Source organism: Peromyscus leucopus, chromosome 18 (assembly GCF_004664715.2).
Source record: "Peromyscus leucopus breed LL Stock chromosome 18, UCI_PerLeu_2.1, whole genome shotgun sequence".
NCBI lineage: Eukaryota > Metazoa > Chordata > Mammalia > Rodentia > Cricetidae > Peromyscus > Peromyscus leucopus.
In genome coordinates, this window is record NC_051078.1 from 1,836,202 (window position 1) to 1,858,274 (window position 22,073).

A 22,073-nucleotide genomic window follows, 5' to 3' on the forward strand; every position below is an offset into this window, starting at 1 on the left:
GGCAAAGAGATGATTCATCTACCAAGTGGGACAGAAAAGGATGGTTGTAATGGTGTGCAATTTAAATTTTAGGTACTATTTATTTCAGGAACTTGTCATGTAACATTTTCAGATTGTAGTTGATCACAGGTTACTAAAACTGTGGGCAGAAAAACCTCAGATAATGGGGGACTGAGCCTTGAAGAAATTAAGCAGCAGGTCCAGGATTCAAAATCTTGTAATTCCAGTGCTTGTACTTTTACTATAAGGTGTCAAGGAGTACCATGCCAAGCTCTGGTAAGGGGCGCGTGCGTGTGCGTGTGTGTGTGTGTGTGTGTGTGTGTGTGTGTGTGTGTGTGTGCGCGTGCGCGCGTGTGTGTGTGTGTGTGTGTGTGTGTGTGTGTGTGTGTGTGTGTGTGTGAGAGAGAGAGAGAGAGAGAGAGAGAGAGAGAGAGAGAGAGAGAGAGAAACAGAAACAGGGTCTCACTCTGTAGACTGGCCTGGAATTATGTAGCCCAGGATGACCTTGAACTGCAATCCTGTCTCAGCCTCCCAAAGGCTGTAAGAGTGAACTACCAGACTCCTTGTTTATGCACTGAATGGAGCAAATGCCAACGGCCACGTTTCCCTCCGGCACCCTGGCTTCTCATCTCAGGAAGGACAAACAACTGGACGTTTTTGTGTAAGCCATAGCCCACATATGTTGATGATATACACTCCTCACAAGCCAATTCACAAAGGTTCCGAGACTCGTATTTTAAGAGCTATTCTGAACCAGTAATGAGAAACTTCTGGTGGGATAGAAAGAGGATCCATCTTCAGACCTCAGCCTTCCTAGATGGGAACTGGGGAAAAATGTCTTCTTGTACCATTAAAGTTTTTTGTTTTGTTTTTATACGTGTCTGAATAAAAATGCCAAAGTTTGTTCGTTTGTTTGTTTTATTCTTGTCAACCGAAAAGTGCACGAGACTGTCCCTTTGCTTTGCTTCTTAGCGATGGGTAGCTTTCTCTGCTCCTGACATTCTTACTATGTCTTATCTAAAGTCCCCGAACCTTTATTTAAATTGTATTTTTAATTACGTGTATGTGAAGGAGTGGGGGTTGGCGATGGTGAATGCAGTGCCCACGGAAGTCAAGAATGCTGGAGTTACAGGTGGTTGTAAACTGCTTGGCACGGGTGCTGGGAACTCCCTCCCTCCCTCCCTCCTTTTTATTAACCGGTTTTACTGGGAATCGCTACAAAGTAGCAAGTGTAAAACTAAAGCGCCAAAAAGCACAGCGCCGCGTGTGTGTGCGTGTGCGTGTGCGTGTGTTCCTACACAGGTGGAATACACAAAGCTGGAAATGATTCAGAACTCATTCTCTGGAGAGTGACCCAATACCTCCCGGACAGTTTCCTCGGATGCAAACGCACCAACAACAGTGCCGCTTTACTCGAGTGCAGTCGGCAGGCCATGGTAAATGGATAACCTCCCAGGCTGTCCTGAGTGCCCGCTCCCGCGCCCACGTCGTCCACCTCCGCTCAGCCCGTCCCGCCCTCCCGGCGGCGGAGGAGGGGGAGGAGGACTGGACTGGTCGGGCCGGTCCCGCCTGCCTACCCGGGAGTCCAAGGCTACGCTCGGGATGACCGCCCTAGGTGTGCCGACACCGACCCGGCGCCCCGGCTCCACCCCGCTCCACCCCGCTCCACCCCGCTCCACCCCGCTCCACCCTGCCCAGCCGCCTCCCAACCCTGTTCCCCGCGTAGCTCCGCCCCGCCGCGCGTAGCCCGCCCCCCTCTGTTACGAGTCCTGGCTCCGCTCTCCGGTGAGGGAGGTTTTTCCCGGAGAGACCACGCTTTCCCTCAGGCTCCCCAACGGCTCCGCCTTCCCGCCGGAGCCAAACCCTTCCCAGCGTGCCCGGCGATTCCGGCGTGCGCAGACCCGGGAGGGCAAGGCCCCAGGGCCTGGCGGAGGGGCGCGAGGAGCAGGCTGGGAATTGTAGTTCCCGAGCCCACGAGGGCGACTGGAGGCTGGCCGCCGGCCGGACTCATTGTCCCAGCGTGCCCTGCGCCTCAGCCCGCGCGCTCGCAGCTTCTCGCTCTCCCCGCCCGCCCTCCTGCTCCCTTGCTTGCTCGCGCTTTCCTCGCGGATCGAAGAGACTCTGCCTACAGCTTGTGGCTGGCAAGGGAGACGGAGGCCGCAGCTCAGGGAAAGTGAGGCTGCAGTAGTGGTGGTCGGAAGATGTCGGGCGAAGACGAGCAGCAGGAGCAAACTATCGCCGAGGACCTGGTCGTGACCAAGTATAAGATGGGGGGCGACATCGCCAACCGTGAGTGCGGCCTCGGGGGTCTCGGCTTCGAGGCTGAGAGGGAGAGGTTTGGGGCTGTCTCCGGAGGGGCTGGAGCGGCTGGGTCTTGCGGAGTGAGCCACCGAGGGGCGCGCGCCGACGACCGGGGGCGACGTGGTGGGGAGATCTGGTGTCGCCTCGGGGACTGAGCAGCCATGCCTGGGCTGGAGAGTGTGGAGGTGCGGGCCGGCGACCGCGAGGAGCGCAGAGAGGGGCCCGGACGGGCTCCGACCCTAGGCGGTTGGTAAGGAGGCAAGGCGCGTCGTCTTCTGCCCATCACCCGTCGGTCTGTCCGGATCCCTGCTTCCTCCGACTGGCAGCAGCGAGGCCACCTCGAAAAGGAAGCTCCCAGCTGTTGGCGACACAAGCGCCCCTCTGGCAGTCGCGGGTCTTGACCCGTGGGAGCCAGGCTGGCACGTGTTGCCAGGTCCCCCGTGCGGACGGCTGGCTCCCCACTTCCTCTACTGCCCTGCTTCCCCACCACGTGCTTTGCTAAAGTCTGTACGTGAGGTCTTCCTGGCGGGGGCCCCCTTCTCCCCTGGCCTGGCTCGAGGGACCGTTGGAGGGCACGTCTGGAGCCTCTCACACAGCTCCGAAAGAGACCTGGTTTTCTGGAAGAGCTTAATGACTGCTGCCCCAGCCTGTGGAATGGCCTGACAGTGCTCTGCTTAGACACACAGCTGGGCAAGCCTGCCGATAATGCTGGAAAGAGAGAGGCGGGGAGGAACACTGATTTCAGGATCATCATACGCATTTCTTATTGAAGCCTTGCTCTTCTTCAGCAGTTGTCTGCCACTAGGGCAGATAACTTTGTTTTCCCCCGAGACGGGGTTTCTGTGCGGCCCTCCCTCCCTGCCTGTCTTGGTACTCCTGTAGACCAGGCTGGCCTCAGAGATCCGCCTATCTCTGCTTCCCAAGTGCTGGGATTAAAGGCGTGTGTCACCACGCCCGGCTCTTCTTTCCATTTTTAAAAGCCACTTCCGGAGATAGAAACTCTTAGGGCTTTAAAATGGTCTTGACAAAATAGAAGAAGGTATGCCTTTGGTTAAACCCGAGTTTTTCTCAGGATTCCAAAGAATAACCAAAACACTGAAAGAAATCAAACCTAGAATTCCCATGGGTCATAAAAGAGGACATATACAAAATAATACTCCTATTTGGGGTGATGTTTTAGTATTTGATGTTATTGGTTTAAATCAGACAAACTTTCCATCCCTACAATTTACAGCTTTAGGCATTTGTGACTTAAGATGATAGTTTTGAAACTGATCACATGTTTAAACCTTGAGTCCCCTGAATCTTTGAGGCCTTAGATTAATTCCCCTGGGCTTATACACTTGTATATGGGGAAATGCATCTACATAAATTGTGATTACTAACACCTAATTAGAGTGTCTAGGAAAGAAGGCAACATTTAACAATGCTTCAGCTTTGACTCAGCAATTCTACGTGTACCTTGCCGTTGTCCCTGACGCCTATAAATTTCTCTGCTCTGCCTGTGCATACAGGGTATCTTGGGCACAGTTCCCTAACGCTCATGATTTTGTATACCATAACATCTTTGGAAGGTGCAAGGCCTTCTATCTAGGTGACAAGTGGAGAGAAGTGAGCACTAACCTTTTATTTTAGGAAAGGAAGATAGAATGGTATGGTGGCGCATTCTTTTAGTGCCAGCACTTGTGGGGAGACAAAGGCAGGCTGGTCTCTGAGTTCCAGGACAGCCAGGGGTATATCAAAAAAAAAATCAAAACGCCGGGCGTTGGTGGCGCACGCCTTTAATCCCAGCACTCGGGAGGCAGAGCCAGGCGGATCTCTGTGAGTTCGAGGCCAGCCTGGGCTACCAAGTGAGCTCCAGGAAAGGCGCAAAGCTACACAGAGAAACCCTGTCTCGAAAAAACCAAAAAAAAAAAAATCAAAACAAACAAACAAACAAATGTAGATATTGAAGGGGATAGTTTGTACCAGGACAGTTTCCGCCTAAGACAATGGCACTAGGGAGTGTTATAAAAATGAATTCAACTTCAGGTCTAATTAGATGATTAAATGCGTGCAGGACTGACCTGATGGGATTCTGTCCCCAGGGGTACTTCGATCTTTGGTGGAAGCTTCCAGCTCAGGTGTGTCAGTACTGAGCCTGTGTGAGAAAGGTGATGCCATGATTATGGAAGAGACCGGGAAAATCTTCAAGAAAGAAAAGGAAATGAAGAAAGGTAAAAGGGAAAGAATTCCCTTCTTAATTTCTCCCATTTGACCCCATCCATCCTATAACTCCACCCATCTCTAGTTAAGATGTTTGGAAATCTGGAGTAGCAAATGGGATGGGTATAGTTTCCTTCCCAATCTAAACTGAGTAAGTTTAAGCAAGTCCCTAAAATAAAAATCCCTTCCCTTTTCTAAAGGGCAACAAGTGTTCCCGAGACAGTGAGGCAATAAGGTTGATGGTTCTTTTTGCAGGTATTGCCTTTCCTACCAGCATTTCGGTAAATAACTGTGTGTGCCACTTCTCCCCTTTGAAGAGTGACCAGGACTATATACTCAAGGAAGGTGACTTGGTAAAAATGTAAGGATAAGCCATTCTAGAGTATTTGTCATTTTTCTACACATTTACACAGTGTGGGTTCCTAATGCAGTATTCTGTGCTTGCCTTTTAGTGACCTTGGGGTCCATGTGGATGGCTTCATTGCTAATGTGGCTCACACTTTTGTAATTGGTGTAGCTCAGGTAGGTAGCATGCTGTTCAACTTTGTTCAGTCTTGGTAGGGGGATATACTGCCATTATTTTTTTTTAATCTCCACTGTGTAGTACCACATAATTTTAGGATATCTAGAGAACCTCATGTAACTGGCTGACCTTGCATAGAAACACACATTAGTGACCTTTCAGGATGATACTGTTACATTTCTCCACAGGGCACCCAGGTCACAGGTCGCAAAGCAGATGTCATTAAGGCAGCTCATCTTTGTGCCGAAGCCGCCTTACGACTGGTCAAGCCTGGAAACCAGGTGAGGTTCTTCCTTCCAGTTGCAAAGCTTGGCAGAAGCAGAGGTAAAATGAATCAGCCTCACCTAGGAGCAGCAGTTAACTGAGATCTGCCACAGTTTATTGGAAGTATAGGAGGACAATGTAATTTCTTACTATGGGGCCCATAAAGGCCATTTTAAGATTTTGTATGTGCACTTTAACCCCAAAATACTTGAGGTAGGTAACTAACAATGAAACAGGGTGTTTGTTGTTGTTATTGTTTTGTTTTTTTGAAACAAATTTTTTGAGACTGCATAAAAAGGATACCAAAAGTGCAGGCAAATTCATGCCTAAGAGACCAAACTAAGGAAGTCTAGAGCCGGTAGAGTTCTTATGAGCTAACATTAAGCATGTTGGATTGTCAGTGAACATTATCCCTGAAGTTTTAAGTTTTCAGAGAACCGATCAAAACTTAAGACATTGTCTTTTTCCCCTTTTCTGTTCCTCGCACCTGTACTCAGTTTGTGTTTCATCCTCATGGTTACTGCTTGCATGCTTTCTCCTGAAAATTCTGCCCTTGTTTCCTTAGATGACATTGACTTCACAGTTGTTTTCTGTTACTTGTATACACTTGTTATTCTTACTGTTTTGTTTTTTTGTTTTTTTGTTTTTGCATCATGGTTAGTCTGTAGCTGTGGAATCATTCAATCTATGTACTAACTTTTTAAAAGTCATCTTTTCCCCCCTGGTGTCACTGATTCCAACTTCCTCCCCTGAGATTACAGGCGTATGCCACCACACCTGATCAAGAGTAGTCTTGGGGGTGGCGGTGCACACCTTTAATCCCAGCATTTGGGAGGCAGAGCCAGGCGGATCTTTGTGAGTTCAAGGCCAGCCTGGGCTACAGAGTGAGTTCTAGGAAAGGTGCAAAGCTACACAGAGAAACCCTGTCTTGAAAAAAAAAAAAGTCTTGAGCTCAAATCTCCTCATCTGTAAAATAGGAAAAGTGAAACTGAACTGTGGCTGTGTGGCAGGTGGACTAAATTAGTGTCTTGGGTAAAGAATATTAGGGAATACTGGGGCCCGAAGGACCCTTGCCACCAAGCCTGCTGACCTGTTGATCCCTAGGACCTACTGACAAAGTGAGAACTGACTCCTAGAAGTGATATTTATTTAGTAATAATGTATATTTTCTTTTGTCTATGTTGAAACAGATCTATGTACACCAGGCTGGCCTCTGCCTCCAAGTGCTGGGATTAAAGGCGTGTGCCACCACTGCCCAGCTAGCACAGACTTTTTTTTAAAAAAATTAAAAATAAGCTTTATTGTTTCTGTTGTTTATTCTTCATTGGGTAGAATGCTAAGGAATAAACTCTAGACTTGGCATTGGAAAATAGGGGTTTGGCAAGGTTTCTCCACTGAATACTTGGTCAGCCTTGGACAAGTCATCTAACCTTTTTGAGCATGTTTCCTTGTCTTCCGGATTGGGATATAGATCTGCTCTGTTCTTTAAGAACTGTTGTCTACTTGGATCATCTTTTTTTCTTTTTCTTTTTTTTTTTTTTTTTTTAAGATTTATTTATTATGTATACAGTATTCTGTCTGCATGTATTCCTGAATGCTAGAAGAGGGCACCAGATCTCATTACAGATGGTTGTGAGCCACCATGTGGGTGCTGGGAATTGAACTCGGGACATCTGGAAGAGCAGCCAGTGCTCTTAGTCTCTGAGCCATCTCTCCAGCCCCAACTTGGATCATCTTTATGAGAGCAATTTTTTTGTTTGTTTTTATTTTGAGACAGGGTTTCTCTGTGTAGCCCTGGCTGACCTGGAATTCACTCTGTAGACCAAGCTGGCTTGAGAGACATGTGGCACCATAGCCAGGCTGCATTTTTTTTTTTTTTTTTGGTTTTTCGAGACAGGGTTTCTCTGTAGCTTTGCGCTTTTTCCTGGAACTCGCTTTGGAGACCAGGCTGGCCTCGAACTCAGAAATCCACCTGCCTCTGCCTCCCGAGTGCTGGGATTAAAGGCGTGCGCCACCACCGCCTGGCCAGGCTGCATTTTTAAAATAAATGTTTTAGTTTATAGGAATGGTAAGATTGTGAATGAGAATCGCTGGCACTTGATGAGGGGATGTTAGAGAATAAGTTGGAGAATACAGATATCTCACCTTTTGTTCGCTCTTGTTCTTCTAGAACACACAAGTGACAGAAGCCTGGAACAAAGTTGCTCACTCATTTAATTGCACGCCAATAGAAGGTGAGATCTCAGATGATGGGGCTAAGGTCTGACCACGAGTGGTGTGGTAGAATTAAGGATCCCTCCTGGCTCTAGCTTTGTCTAAGGCAGAGACTTCTCTGCCGTTTCCATAGCCAGGCAGGCATAGTTACACCGTCAGCTCCTTACGGGAGTGGGTCTGGAAGCTTTTAGGGGGCTGTACAGCTGGTACCATGGCTTTATCCTGTCTACAGGTATGCTCTCACACCAACTGAAGCAGCATGTGATCGATGGAGAGAAAACCATTATCCAGAATCCTACAGACCAGCAGAAGTGGGTGCCACCCCTGTTCTTTGCCTTTTACCATACTGTACTAGCTGTCAGATTTTATTTGTCCATGCCCCTACTTTGTTACCTTCTCCAACAACTAGAGGTTACTTATAAGTGTGTCTGTCTAAACATGAGTGCAGGTGCCCTTAGAAGCCAGGGGCATCAATCCCCTGGGAGCTAGAGCTGGAGGCAGTGGTAAGCCCACCTGGTTTGGGTGCTGAGAACCGAACTCAGGTCCTCTAAGGAGCAGTATGTGCTCTAAATTAATGAGCCGTCTTTCTTTTGGGGAGTTGTTACTATATAGTCCTGATGCTGAGAGCATAGGCTTGCACCCTTGTGTCTGGCTCACTCTTAGGGATCCCTCTTCCTTTTAGGAAGGACCATGAAAAGGCTGAATTTGAGGTACATGAAGTTTATGCTGTGGATGTCCTCGTGAGCTCAGGAGAAGGCAAGGTAAAAATTCTGTAATTAGCAAAAGGGGTGACTTGAAGGTGTGCTCACCAGACCATATATGACCTGACTCAACTCTCTTAGGCCAAAGATGCAGGACAGAGAACCACCATTTACAAGCGAGACCCCTCTAAACAATACGGCCTGAAAATGAAAACTTCACGTGCCTTTTTCAGTGAGGTGGAGAGACGTTTTGATGCCATGCCGTTTACTTTAAGGTACTGCGTAGAGCAAGAACAAGACTGGAACCAATCTGACTCAGTGTGCACACCCAGAAGCACCCTCCCTTCCCTCGGCCTGCCCTCCCTCCTGCCCAGACTTGTAGCTCCTGCCTGAGTGCACGTCCTCTTCTGCCCATCTCCTTGTTGAATACAGTACAGAAGAGCAACCCCGAACACGTTTCTGCATGAGGGTAGCAGTGGTTTAAACATGCGTAGCTGAGTATGGTGGCACATGCTCGTGGCGCAGCACTGGAGGCTGAGGCAGGAAGCAGAGTTTAAGTTAGCCTGAGCTGCACTGAGCAAGAACCTGTCTTCAACAACAGGGCCAGTTGCCTGTGCAGTTGCAGGTCAAGAGCTGTGCAAGACTGCCAGCCTAAGTTCCACCCCTGAAACCCACCTACCAGCTTGAGAAAGTCCTCCTCTGGCCTGCACCCCAGCCCTGCCCCCACCCTCATCCCCTTGCAGTCACACTAATAAACCAAGTGTTAATGACCTGGTGGGTTGTCAAGGAGACCTGAATGCTGTCTCTCTTCCCAGAGCATTTGAAGATGAGAAGAAGGCTCGAATGGGTGTGGTGGAGTGTGCCAAACATGAGTTACTACAGCCATTTAATGTTCTCTATGAGAAGGAGGGTGAGTCCTGAGAAGGGGTTCATTTTAGAGCCCCCAGTTACACGCTTCCCTCCCTTTACCTTCAGAAAAGAACTAAGTATAGCTGGGATTCTTGTTTTCCCGTAGGTGAATTTGTTGCCCAGTTTAAATTTACAGTCCTCCTCATGCCCAATGGCCCCATGAGGATAACCAGTGGTCCCTTTGAGCCTGAACTCTACAAGTCTGAGATGGAAGTCCAGGATGCAGAGCTAAAGGTTAGTGTTGAATGGAAAATGGGGACCATGGGGCACGTACCTATGGCAAGTCCTGAAAAGAATTGCCAGAGTAGGCGGAGAGTTTTGTCTGTCCCACATTTCTCAGCGTTTGCCTTCCTCCTGTCTTGCAGGCTCTTCTCCAGAGTTCTGCAAGTCGAAAAACCCAGAAAAAGAAGAAAAAGAAGGTGTGTAATGATCTTCTGGTGGGAGATCTTTTCTGATAATGGTGGGCTATGAGCTCACCCTTCTCTGCTTCAGGAATTGATGTCTTTTTCTTTTTGTCTTTGTGGTTGTTTGTTTGGGATGTAGGCCTCCAAGACCGCAGAAAACGCCACCAGCGGGGAGACGTTGGAAGAGAATGAAGCCGGGGACTGAGGTGGCCCGGACCCCAACTCGTCACTCCTGCCTCATCCCCTCCCACCGCACCCCAGGCTCTGAAGTGCAGTCGTCTTCTCCACCCGAGACCGCCAGCAGAGCGGGGTCTTCTGCCCTCATCCCAGCCCCCCACCCACTCACTCACCCACTCTTTCCAACGAAAAGCCAGCTCCAACTGACTCTGGTCTTGGGAGGCCAGGCTTCCCGAAAGCCACTGAAGACTACTTTCAGTAGAAAAAGAAATTGAATAATAAAATCAGGAGTCAAATCCATCGTCTTCAAGCGCCTCTTTCTGGCCTTTTCTACTCTGCTTGGTCAAGGTTTGTGGCCCTACAACAGAACCAAGGGGCTAAATTAGCCACCACCACTAAAACCTCAGCTCAAGTTTATGTCACCAATGTCCTTTTCTGTTTCCACTGTCACTGAGTATTCAATCTGCCTTCAGGGAGGAAGACTGGTATTTTATATTCACCTGTGGCAGATTCCTCATGATGTATCTGTCTGGTTAGGCCCTTCCCATTTTTGATGCTGAAGTCTCTGATAAGAGATTCTTGTCAAATGGATTCTCATTTGTAAACCTTTGTAGGTCATCTTTGTCCCGCAGAGTCCCTGCATCTGACCGTTTTCACAATTGTACAGCAGTCATCGTGCCCAGCCACGGTGGTTTTGTTGGTTTTGTGTGTGCCCCCCCAACCCCAACCTCTGGAACCAGTAGGTTTTTCCTCATGTTCCATCTTAGAACCTACACTGAAAATCCCAATGGGTTTTTTGTTGTTCACTATTTGATTTTTTTTTTTTTTTTTTTTTTTTTTTTTTTTTTGGTTTTGAGACAGGGTCTCACTATGTAGCTCTGGCTGTCCTGGAACTCACTCTGTAGACCAGGCTGGCCTCAGAGACCTGCCTGCCTCTGCTTCATGAGTGCTGGAACCAAAGGCGTGTGCCACCACGCCCAGCTTCCTGTTTGAAATATTTTGAGTTCCTTCCCATGAAAGAAAACCCAGGAACCAGAGGAGTAGACTGAAGAGAAGTGACTTTCAGAAGCTGTGGACTTGATGACTTTCTGGGGGTTTGTAGAGAAAGGTTACAAGTTGTACCTCTGGCATGATGTCCCAGGGAACCAAGGCTCCCACTAACTGAAGAGGTTTCTGAAATGACATGGCATTAAAATAAATTTGGATTTGCTCATAATGTTATGCATTTGTTCTTTTTTTTTTTTTTTTTGTCGTTGTGGGGGGCGGGAATGGAACATTTTCTCTGTGTGGCCCTGGCTGTTGGAAAACTGCAGACCAGGCTGGCCTTTCTGCTTCTGCCCCTTGGGAGGACTTAATGTGTGCACCACCACTGTCCAGCTGAGCTACCTCTTAACAAGCTTTTCCTGTTGCTCACAGAGGTTGGAAGACTCACTCAAGGAAGTGGTGATCAGCTGAAGGACACGTTTCCTCCGTAGCCCTGGCTGTACTGGAACTCTTGTATAGACCAGGCTGACTTTCAGATCCTTCAGCCTCTGACTGCCTCCCACGTGCTCGGGTTAAAGGCGTGTGCCACCTAGCTGGTTTTGTGATCCCCAAATGACTACTTAATCTAGAACTTTGGTAAAGGATGCAAGCCTTGATATGTTAAGACTGCAAAGGCAAGCCGGGAGGTGGTGGCGCACGCCTTTAATCCCAGCACTCGGGAGGCAGAGCCAGGCGGATCTCTAAGTTCGAGGCCAGCCTGGGCTACCAAGTGAGTCCCAGTAAAGGCGCAAAGCTACACAGAGAAACCCTGTCTCGAAAAAAACCAAAAAAACAAAACAAAACAAAAAAAAACAAAAAAAAAAAAGACTGCAAAGGCAATGTGGCAAGTTTGCCGTAGTTCCTAAATGCTGGGATTACGGCATGTGTCAACTACACCTCAGAGTTCATATAGACTGGTAATACAGATTTGTAAGATGTTCTTTTTTCTTACTTTGAGACACAGCTCAGCTGTCAAATTCCATCAGGGTTTTATTTGGATTGTTGAAACTCTGAGTCAAGCTGGAGTTGTAGGTCAGTGAGTAGTGCTGAGTTAATCTGGCAAATCCTATCTCAAATGTGAAGGGCGCTGGGCGGCATAGTGGTCCCAGCACTCGGGAGGCAGAGACAGGCGGGTCTGAGTTCACCAGCCTGGGCTACAGAGCAAAGGGCTAAACTGGGTTTAAACTAATGCCTACCAGTATTCCAGCACCCTGGAGGCAAAGGCAGGCGAGTCCTTGAGTTCCAGGACTGACAGGGCCTATCTGTTGAAAGGAAGTTGGAAGGGTTAAAAATGGGAATGCCAGTTAATGGTTAAATCCCAGCAGTTTGTCTTCGGACTTTTTTGTTTTGTTTTTGAGGAAGGGTCTCTTAGGGGCTGGGGATTTAGCTCTCAGTAGTAGAGAGATTGCCTAGCAAGCACAAGGCCCTGGGTTCGGGCCTTGGCTGGGGAGAGGGGGGGATAAAAGAGAGAGAGAGGGTCTCTTTATGGAACTCACTATGTAGATAGATCAGATGGCTTCAAACTCAGAGATCCACCACGGCTACAATGAGGAAATGTTGCCAGGCCGTGGTGGCTCACGACTTTAATCCCAGCACTTGAGAGGCAGAGGCAGGTGGATCTCTTTGAGTTCGAGGCCAGCCTGGTCTACAGATCGAGATCCAGGAAAGGCAAAACTACACAGAGAAACCCTGTCTCGAAAAAAAAAAAAAAATGAGGAAATGTTAAGGAAACCACTGGAAAGGAAGGATTATAATCGATATGCCAGATACGGTTTTACATGCTTTTTTTTTCCCCCTTCGAGACAGGGTTTCTCTGTGTAGTTTTGGTGCCTGTCCTGGATCTTACTCTGTAAACCAGGCTGGCCTCTAACTCACAGAGGTCTGGCTCTGCCTCCCGAGTGCTGGGATTAAAGGTGTGCGCCACCACCGCCCAGCTAACACACATGGTCTTAAGTAGCACAGCCAAGCCTGGAACTCACTGGCTTCAAATTCATCTCCTTGCCAATTTCTCCTGGGTGATGAGTTTAAAGGTGTGTGCCACCATATCCTGGTAGCCAAATATCATAGGAACTGCTTTTTAGTAATTCAGGTAGTTATCACTTGACAATAAGACTAGAAAGTTGTTTTTTTGTTTGTTTTTTTGAGACAGGGTTTCTCTAGTCATGGATGTTCTGGAACTCAGTCTGTAGACCAAACTGGCCTCAAACTCAGAGAGATCTACCTGTCTGCCTCCTGAGTGCTGGGATCAAAGGTGTGCACCACCACTGCCCAGCTGGGAAGACGTGTCTTCCAGATCTAATCATGGAGGGAGGAAGCTTTTGCGCTTTGCCAGCTTGTCCGTGCCTGCTAGCAAGCCCATTTCTAGACGAGCATTAGAGCCTACTTCTTCGAGACTCCAGCCTAAACTGAAGAGCATCTGACACATCCAGCCTTGTGGACTGAGCAACCACTGGATTCTTTGACTTTCTGTTCACAGCCAGCCAGAGTTCGATTAGCCAGACTGCGGTCTGTAAATCATTCTAATAAATTCCCTTTCTATATAGAGAGATATTGTATAAATTGTTACCCTTGAGAACCCTAATACATAACCCTAAAAGTGGAGTTAAAGGACTCCTAACTTAATGTAAGAGTTGTAGGCCAGGGGTGGTGGCGCACACTTTTAATCCCAGCATTTGGGAGGCAGATCTCTGTGAGTTCAAGGTCAGCCTGGATTACACAGTGAATTCCTGTTTGGAAAAACCAAGAGTTCTAAGCCCATGAGACCCTCTCAAACCTGAGTTCATTCCCAGCACCCATGTTGGACATCTCACACAGCTTGTGGAGACAGCTTCCAGGGATCCAAATACCCTCCTCTAGCCTTAGCGGACACCTGCATGCCCCTGCATATACAAACATAGAATAACAAAAAAATTTCCTAGGTATAGTGGCTTAAAACCAAAGTACCAAAGCTTTGTAGTAGAAAAGCTTTCTCAACTTGCCATTTTACACCTTCACATTTCTAAATTTTGTGTTTTGTTTTTCAAGACAGGGCTTGTGTGTGTGTGTGTGTGTGTGTGTGTGTGTAGCCATGACTGTCCTGGAATTCGCTCTGTAGACCAGGCTAGCCTTGAACTAAGAGGTCTGCCTTCCTTTGCCCCCAGAGTGCTGGGATTAAAGGCCTGTACTACCTCTATTTCTGTTTCTAAAATCTTAAATCTTTAGAGTTTCAGAGATCAACTATTTCCACAGCAGTTTAACTGGGGAAGGGTTCTGTGTGGGGGTGGGTGGGGGGTTGTCAAACCAAAAATGAAATTAGGAATTACATATTTAATTATTTACTTTATTATTTGTATGTGTTTCTTTAGGCAGGTCTCAGACGCCTGCCTGCCTCTGTATCTGCCTCCCAAGGGTCGCAGAGTTAGTATTTTTTTTTTTTTTTTGGTTTCTCTGTGTAGCTTTGCACTTTCCTGGATCTCACTCTGTAGACCAGACTGGCCTTGAACTCACAGAGATCCGCCTGGCTCTGCCTCCCGAGTGCTGGGATTAAACGCGTGCGCCGCCACCGCCCGGCCAGAGTTAGTATTAAAGGCAGGCACCATGTATTTATTTAGGCAGGACCCCACTATGTAGACCAGGTTGGTCTCTAACTCAAGAGAGCTCTCCCTGCCTCTGCATCTGCCTCCCACGGGTCCCAAGAGTTGGTATTAAAGGCGTGCACCAACACGTCAGGCGAGAACCAGTAATTTTTTGTTTGTCTGTTTTTGTTTTTTCGAGACAGTGTTTCCCGGTGCAGTTTTGGAGCCTGTCCTGGATCTCACTCTGTAGCCCAGGCTGGCCTCGAACTCACAGAGATCCGCCTGGCTCTGCCTCCCGAGGGCTGGGATTAAAGGCTGGGATTAAAGGCGTGCTTGGCGGTCACCAGCGCCAGGCAGACACCAGTCATTCCTGTTACACGCCACACCTACTCATAGTAAAATGGAGGCATTTCCCAAGAACTGCAACTCCCAAGAAGCAACGGGGCAGAAGACGGAAGTTATTGTCCCATCTTTCAGTCCCCTGGTGGAAACAGGTGCTCGTGCTGAAATAACACCAGGGCCTTAAACTAAATCCCGGGGGAGGCGGGACCTAACCACTCGCACTCCAAACATTTTGTTTCCTGCAGTAAGGCACCCGGAAGTCAGTCACTCCACCAGCTCCGCCCCTGGGGGGGGGACAGAGGGGGCGTCGCCGGAAGTGACGACACGAGCACGCCATTAAATAGCAGTAGGGCGGCCGCGCCGGTCTCTCGGCCTTAACGCCATCTTCCCGGGTGAGTCTCCGTGGCCCGGTGCCCGCACCCCGGGTGCCATCCGCGCGCATCCGACCCCTGCGCCGACCACCGCCGCAGCATACTGACTGTCGCTTCTCTCCCTCCGCCCTAGGGTCCCGTGCGCCATGAGAGCGAAGGTGAGCGGCGCCGCCGTGGACCGCGCCCGGCTTCCCGAGGGCCGCGGGGGACGGCTGGATGGGGAGAGGGGGGCGGACCGCGGCGGCGGGGGAGGCCGGGGGCCGGGAGGGCGCCGCTGAACGGACGCAGCCGGGTCGCTGCGGGCCCCGGGGCCCTTTGTCCGGAGCCCACGGGAGGGCCTGACCCCCTGCCTGGCCCCGCCGGAGCCCCGGCTAACGTCCTTTCTTCTCTTCCCCCCCCCTCGCGTGGCCGCGATTGCAGTGGAGGAAGAAGCGAATGCGCAGGTACGCGGGGGCTGCGGGGCGCGGTGTCCCCGGACCCAGAACCCCGAGCTGATCGCCCCGGCGGTGAGGGGTGTCGGGATGTCCCCGGACCCTGAACCCGGAGCTGATCGCCCCGGGGGGGGTCGAGATGTCCCCGGACCCTGAACTCGGAGCTGATCGCCCCGGCGGTGGGGGGGTCGGGATGTCCCCGGACCCTGAACTCGGAGCTGATCGCCCCCGGGGGGGTCGGGATGTCCCCGGACCACAGTGAACATGCTGGCGGGGATAGAGGCGGAGTCGGGCGCGCCAGCACAGTGGTTGGCGCCCACCGCACTGCTCGCCGATCTCATCAGTCCTTTATCCGGCGCAGACTGGGTTTTCACGGCTGGAAGGGGGGGAAACACCCGGCTGGTTTGTCTTTCCCGTGACAGGCTGAAGCGCAAGAGGAGGAAGATGAGGCAGAGGTCCAAGTGAGCGGCGCCCGTGCGCGCGGGGCCGGAGCAGCCTCGGTGCCTGCAAGTCGCCGGGCCGCGCGACCATCGCGGGAGTCGGACGGACCTGGGACATCGCCGCCGGCTCGCGGAGACCCCGTCCACACCAGCCCTGTCCGCCCGCCCTCCGCCCCGTGCCGGGTGTAACTCGTGTACAATAAACCCTCTTTGTCGCCTCTCGGCTGGAGAATCTGCTGTCGCGTGTCTCTTGCGGCTCCATTGGGTGGGGAGTTGGTGTGGCCAGCGCCGTGCAGCGTGCGGGCCCCGGCCCGGGCTCTCGGGAGCTGGCGGTGCAGTCAGTGCGCTCCCGGGGTCGTGCGATGAAGTGGGCGCGTCCCCCGCCGCCACCGCGCAGGAGTCGGCGCCGCTTGTGTTCCGGGTCCGGCTGGGCCGTGTTGCCATGGTGACGCGCAAGGCTCGCCGGGAGTTTCCTGCTGCGAGCGGCGCGCCGAGTGGACCATAGAGTGTGGTTCCGGGTCTGGCGGCTAGAGCGTCGCCCCTTCCGCAGGAAGCGGAAGAGCCGTAGGGTGGGCGGCCCTTTGTCGAAGCTAGAGGACCGGCAGGCGGCAGCAGCAACTACGGCGGCGGCGGCAGGTGAGGGAGGCGGGAGGCTGAGGTGGAGGCCGCGCCCGGAGGGGAGGAGTCGGGGCCGGCCCAGGGCCGCGCTCGGCCGCGCCGCACGAGCCCCGTCCGCCCGGGCCGGCCCGGCTCCCGGCCCCCGGCAGAGCCCCTCGGATGACGGACCCCGCCGCCGGGGCGCACGCCGCCCCTGACGTCACAGCCCTGCCCCTCCCTCGGCCTGATGTCACCCCCTTCCCGCTCGCCCGGCGCTCCCGCGGGGTCCTGGTCCCCTGGCCCGCTGCCGAGCGCCGGCGCCGCTGCCTGGAGCCGCCGGGCCGACCCGGGCCACCTCGAGGACTTGGGCGAACTCCGGGGAGCCGGGGCCGTCCTGGTCGCCGCCCCCGGGCCGAGTCCGCCCTCTCCCTGTGCTGTCAGGGCTGTGGCCCTTGCCCAGCGCTCAGGCCCCGACTCTGACCCCCGTACCCTTCTCATCTGGAGGTAAAGCGCCCCTCACCCTCCACCGAGAGCCCAGCTTCCCAGACTTCAGTGGTCGGTCCCAGCCCTTCTGCCCCTGAGGTGGCGTTCAGTTTGAACTTGTAAGAGAATCCTGAAGAGCCACGAAGCTCCTGAGGTCTTGTCAGAATTCATTCCGATTTATGAAAACCATCCCCTAACCTTCACGATTTTCCCCTCTTCCACCCAAATCTCTGGTCTTTTTGTTTCTTGTTCAGAACCCAGCAGTGATGTGGAAGTGGAGACTCACAGGAGCCCCGGACTTCACCTGAGCTACCTCAGGTATTAATTCGGGGACCATTGGGTGAGGAAGATATTATACCCGGTTATCCGCTTCTGGTGGGGTTTGAAGCACAGGTCAGGCTTTAAGAACATCCTTCACATGGTCGTTATCTTTTAGAAGGTGGTTGTCATCATTCTGGAGCCACTGTCCCGTTGTGTCTCTGGCCTCCAATCTGGTTAGTCATTTTAGGGAAATCTAAAATCAAAGTCAAGGAAACAGTGTGAGTGAGAAATGTCAAAGCTAGGGAACTCGAGGAAAGGTATCCTTATGCCCAAAGGGAAATATATGAACTATTTGGACAGCAGGGGGAGCCTGAATACTACTTAGGAAACCTTTAGAAGCTCAGACACGTGGTAGCAGGGACTCCGGTCCTCCTGGGGGACAGAGAGAAGGGAGGGCTGGAATTAGGGCAGTGGACTGACATTCCAGAGCTCTCTCGGGAAATAGGAGACTTGAAAAGCTTTTATAGAGTCTATAAATAAAGAGGGTTTTTATGGGGTAAGGAGTGCTATGGTTTGATGTTAGTGGGATCTTTTCATGGAGGGGCGGGTGGAGAATGGTGAGAGAAAGGTCACCATTCCCATGAAATTAACTCCTTCCCACCTTGACCTTGCCACAGTTTTGTCCTGGGAACCTAGAGGTAGAGACTTCAGCTTAGAACTTCTTTGCCTGAAGTGGAGGGGTCTGTGTGTAGAGCAGGCCAGGAGAGTAACAGCTTTAAAACCTGCCCTCCAGCTGGTGACACGAGTCACCTGAGCAGTCACCAGGATTTCTAAAATACATGGAGACCGCCTAAGTTCACATGGGAGAGGGGCAAAGGGATGTTTTGTTCCTGGCACCCCTTCGACCACGAGCTCTCAAAGCTAAATAGCCCTTCTTAGAGCACTGTTTCCAGTCTCAGTCCGCTCACACAACAAACACCTGTTTTAATTTCCCTCCCCTAAATTAAGAAGGGGAGGTAAATCTAACACTGCTCTCCCTGCCCCCTCCTTGGCTCATCATCGTTAGTAAGGGTGGTTTCATCCCAGCTCTCTGCCTTCTCTGTTAGCCAGGCAAGTGTGAATCACTCCAACCAAGACCAGGTGCACAAGGGCCTGGGCGGAACTTCTGGCAAGTCAGCCAGGCCAGCTAGAATCTCCTCCCTTAGATTCTCCATCTCCAGAGCCATTGCCCCAGAGGACTGCCCTCTGCAGAGTCGGGAAGAGCGGGAGCTTCTGGAGAACCCTGTTGAACACCATTTTCTTTTTTAACAGTCACCAAGAGTGGCAAGAACAGGAAGAAAACCCTGAGTTGGGGGGGACCAGGATGCCTGACCGGGACAACTATGCCAACGGCACCGGAAACGGCGGTGGAGGCCCTGGAGGTGGTGGCAGTGAGGAGGCCAGTGGAGCAGGGACAGGCAGTGGGGGGGCCACCTCAGATGCCATCTGTAGAGACTTCCTGAGGAATGTGTGCAAGCGAGGCAAGCGTTGTCGATACCGCCACCCAGACATGAGTGAGGTGTCCAACTTGGGGGTGAGCAAAAATGAATTTATTTTCTGCCATGACTTCCAAAACAAGGAGTGTAGCCGCCCAAACTGCCGGTTCATCCATGGCTCCAAGGAGGACGAGGATGGATATAAGAAGACCGGAGAGCTCCCCCCTCGGCTGAGGCAGAAAGTGGCGGCTGGGCTGGGTCTTTCTCCTGCTGACCTACCCAACGGTAAGGAGGAGGTCCCTATCTGCCGAGACTTCCTCAAAGGTGACTGTCAGCGAGGAACCAAGTGCAAGTTCCGTCACCTGCAGAGGGATTTTGAATTTGATGCTCGAGGTGGAGGGGGTGCTGGAGGTGGAGGATCAACAGGTTCCGTGCCCCCGGGACGACGCCATGACCTCTATGATATCTACGACCTACCTGAAAGGGGCTTTGAGGACCACGAGCCAGGCCCTAAGCGCCGGAGAGGTGGCTGCTGCCCTCCTGATGGCCCCCATTTTGAGTCCTACGAATATAACTTGGCTCCGCCCCGTGGAGTAGAGTGCAGACTGCTAGAGGAGGAGAATGCCATGCTCAGGAAACGGGTGGAGGAGCTAAAGAAGCAGGTCAGCAACCTGCTGGCCACCAATGAGGTACTTCTGGAACAAAATGCCCAATTCCGCAATCAGGCCAAGGTCATGACCCTGAGCTCCACTGCGCCAGCGACTGAGCAAACCCTGGCCCCCACTGTGGGTACTGTTGCCACTTTTAACCATGGCATTGCCCAGACTCACACTACTCTGAGCAGCCAGGCTCTGCAGCCGCGCCCTGTGTCCCAGCAAGAACTCGTGGCCCCTGCTGGAGCCCCAGCTGCGCCCCCAGCCAATGCTGCACCTCCTGCTGCTCCACCACCCCCACCTCCACACTTGAACCCTGAGATCGCGCCACTGTCGGCCGCTTTGGCTCAAACCATCGCCCAGGGGATGGCGCCCCCACCTGTCTCCATGGCCCCGGTAGCTGTCTCTGTGGCTCCTGTGGCTCCCGTGGCTGTGTCCATGGCCCAGCCCTTGGCAGGAATCACAATGAGCCACACGACGACTCCTATGGTGACTTACCCCATCGCTTCCCAGAGCATGCGCATCACAGCCATGCCACACTGACAGCGTCTGAGGGCTGGGGTCACGGGGCCCTTCCCCACTTGCCTAGCCCTTCCCGGCCCTGTCTGAGGGGCCACTCAAAAACTAGGACAAGAGACTACAAGGAATATACTTCGTAGGAGCATCTCCTGAGGCAGGGTTGTGCTGGTGTGTTCTCCCCACTCTTGAAAGGGTCCTCTTGTCCTTCAGGCCTCACTCCTACAGAGGCTTGCATAGGAGTTGAGACTGGAAGCCAGCAGAAAGAGAGGACTGAGGGACCGTGTTCACTCATAGGAAGTTGGAGATGTCCCTGTCTTGTCCTCACTTGTGAACAGCACAGGTTCCAGCACTGGTATGGGAAAGAAAAACTCCCCACCCAGAGGGAGAGCCAGGAGAGATCGGGAAAGTGGGTGGTCAGGAGAGAAGGCCTCATGAGCCTTCAGATGATTTGGGGCCCAGTATTGCTCATGGGCCCCTGGGAAGCCTGGGACCATAATACTCCAACCCAAAGACTAGGGGAACATTCACTTACCAAGCTTGGCCTGGAAATCTGTAGGGCAGTGCCCACTACTTTCCAAAGAAATAAAGGAACATTATTTTTTAACAAAGGAAGTGAAAATTGACTTAGATGGCTGTTGGGGAAGATGGGGAAGGTGAAGACCTCCTCTGTAGCTTGTGTAAGGTGGGTGGATGCCAGCGAGACGGGTAGAGATGTAAAATGGCCGGATGGGACTTTGGTCTGGGGAAGGCACTTTGTGGGATAAAAGAAATGGAGCCACCTAGTCTAGTTTAAAAATAGCCCCATCTGTTTCTAGTCTCTGTCTTCATGTGCTGTTCCCAGGTTACCTTAGTAACCAGGGCTCTTAGGGTCATTTAGGGGGGCAGGTACGAAGGAGGGTGTGTGTGCTGAGAAATGGGGATATGGGTGTGGAGTTGACAGACACTTCCCTTATTCAAACGTAGGACAGGTGGTGGCGCCTCTCTGAGTTGTTGATGGCAGTTTTTGTCCTGCTCCAACACTTCTCCATGGCCAGAGCTTTAAGCTTTCCAGGCTTCTGACATGCTAGGAAAAGGCAGATGGGTATTAGCATACCTCTAATTCTAGCACTTGGAAGGAGGTGGCCAGAGGATCAGGAGTTCAAGGTCAACCTGAGGCCTCATCTCAAAAAGTAATACAGGAAAAGGTGTTGATTCTCACTTCTCTGTCTCTGCACAAGACCAGAAGGTTTTGAGCCATTCAAGGGTCGTTGAGAACAGCGGCCCCGGTACCTAAATTTTAGTGTCTCCTCCATCTGTGGCTAAAAACTCAGGTGTCTAAGGGGCAGCAAACTGGTGCAGCAAGAGGTGGTTGTGCGTGTTTCCTCCATTGCTCGCCTGTCTGGTGGTACACTGGAGTGGTCACGCCTGGGTTTGGAGATGGGGCGCTAGATCATGGCCAGTCCTTGAAAAGGTGTGTTTTAAAATTGGGAAATGCTGTAGCACATGCCCGTAGTCCCAGCTGCTCATGAGGCTGAAGTGAGGCAAGGAGAGAACTGAAGACAAAATGTGGGTCCGTTGAGATGGTGAGACCCTCGGCAGATGAGGCAGGGAAAGGCACCTGCTGCCAACCACGTTGACCTGAGTTCAAGCCCCGAGTTCCACACAGAAGAGAACCAGCTCCTATAAAGTGACCCTGAACTCCAAACATGTACTATGGCCTGTATGGCCTGTACATGCTCTCTCTCTCTCTCACACACACACTTCCTTTTTGTAAAGATTTGTTATGTACATATACAGTGTTCCGCCTGCATGCCAGAAGAGGGCACCAGATCTCATTATAGATGGTTGTGAGGCTTCATATGGTTGCTGGGAACTGAACTCAGTGCTCTTAAGCACCTAGCCATCTCTCCAGCCCATACCCCTTTTTTGGGGGCATGAAGGAGTTGAGACGGGTTTCTCTGTGTGGTCCCGGCTGTCCTGGGTCTCCTGTAGACCAAGCTGGCCTTGAACTCAGAGATTCAATTGCCTCTCCCTCCCAAGTGCTGAGATTAAATAAGGGTGTGAGCCCCCATATCTAGCACCTACAATTTTTTTTTTATGGGCAAATACTACTTACAGATTTTAGAAATATCTTGTTAAACTTAATGTTTGTTTTTGACACAATTTTGGATTATTAGAAAAGATGGCTTATAAATGATTAGGAATATGATTACACATACCGTCATGAATTCCCAAATCCTGCCTTCA

At 51.5% G+C, this 22,073-nt stretch overlaps 3 protein-coding genes across 5 annotated transcripts; 2 read left to right on the forward strand and 1 right to left on the reverse strand.

Moving 5' to 3' along the window:
* Positions 1-2,025: 2,025 nt before the first annotated feature.
* On the forward strand, positions 2,026-10,003 carry Pa2g4 (proliferation-associated 2G4). The gene is made up of 13 exons (XM_028855450.2): positions 2,026-2,289; positions 4,389-4,517; positions 4,762-4,867; positions 4,959-5,028; positions 5,218-5,310; positions 7,464-7,527; positions 7,740-7,818; positions 8,190-8,268; positions 8,350-8,483; positions 9,024-9,118; positions 9,224-9,351; positions 9,483-9,536; positions 9,661-10,003. Exons 1-13 carry the CDS (start codon positions 2,202-2,204, stop codon positions 9,724-9,726), a joined length of 1,185 nt encoding a protein of 394 aa, XP_028711283.1. The 5' UTR covers positions 2,026-2,201; the 3' UTR covers positions 9,727-10,003.
* A 4,758-nt stretch (positions 10,004-14,761) lies between these two features.
* On the reverse strand, positions 14,762-16,954 carry LOC119086214 (translation initiation factor IF-2-like). Its single transcript, XM_037196909.1, has 4 exons — positions 16,711-16,954; positions 15,843-16,609; positions 15,409-15,432; positions 14,762-15,146 (listed from the first exon to the last, which is right to left on the reverse strand). Exons 1-4 carry the CDS (start codon positions 16,952-16,954, stop codon positions 14,826-14,828), a joined length of 1,356 nt encoding a protein of 451 aa, XP_037052804.1. The 3' UTR covers positions 14,762-14,825.
* Positions 16,420-20,459, forward strand: Zc3h10 (zinc finger CCCH-type containing 10). Of its 3 annotated transcripts, none has more exons than XM_028855456.2 (3): positions 16,420-16,495; positions 17,194-17,257; positions 18,512-20,459. In XM_028855456.2, the coding sequence occupies exon 3, from the start codon at positions 18,564-18,566 to the stop codon at positions 19,869-19,871; it is 1,308 nt and encodes a 435-aa protein (XP_028711289.1). In that variant the 5' UTR covers positions 16,420-16,495; positions 17,194-17,257; positions 18,512-18,563; the 3' UTR covers positions 19,872-20,459. The 3 variants fall into 3 exon arrangements, with proteins under 3 accessions (XP_028711289.1, XP_028711290.1, XP_037052559.1); XM_028855457.2 differs by lacking the exon at positions 16,420-16,495 and adding an exon at positions 16,820-16,960; XM_037196664.1 differs by lacking the exon at positions 16,420-16,495 and adding an exon at positions 16,993-17,093.
* The last annotated feature ends 1,614 nt before the right edge of the window (positions 20,460-22,073 follow it).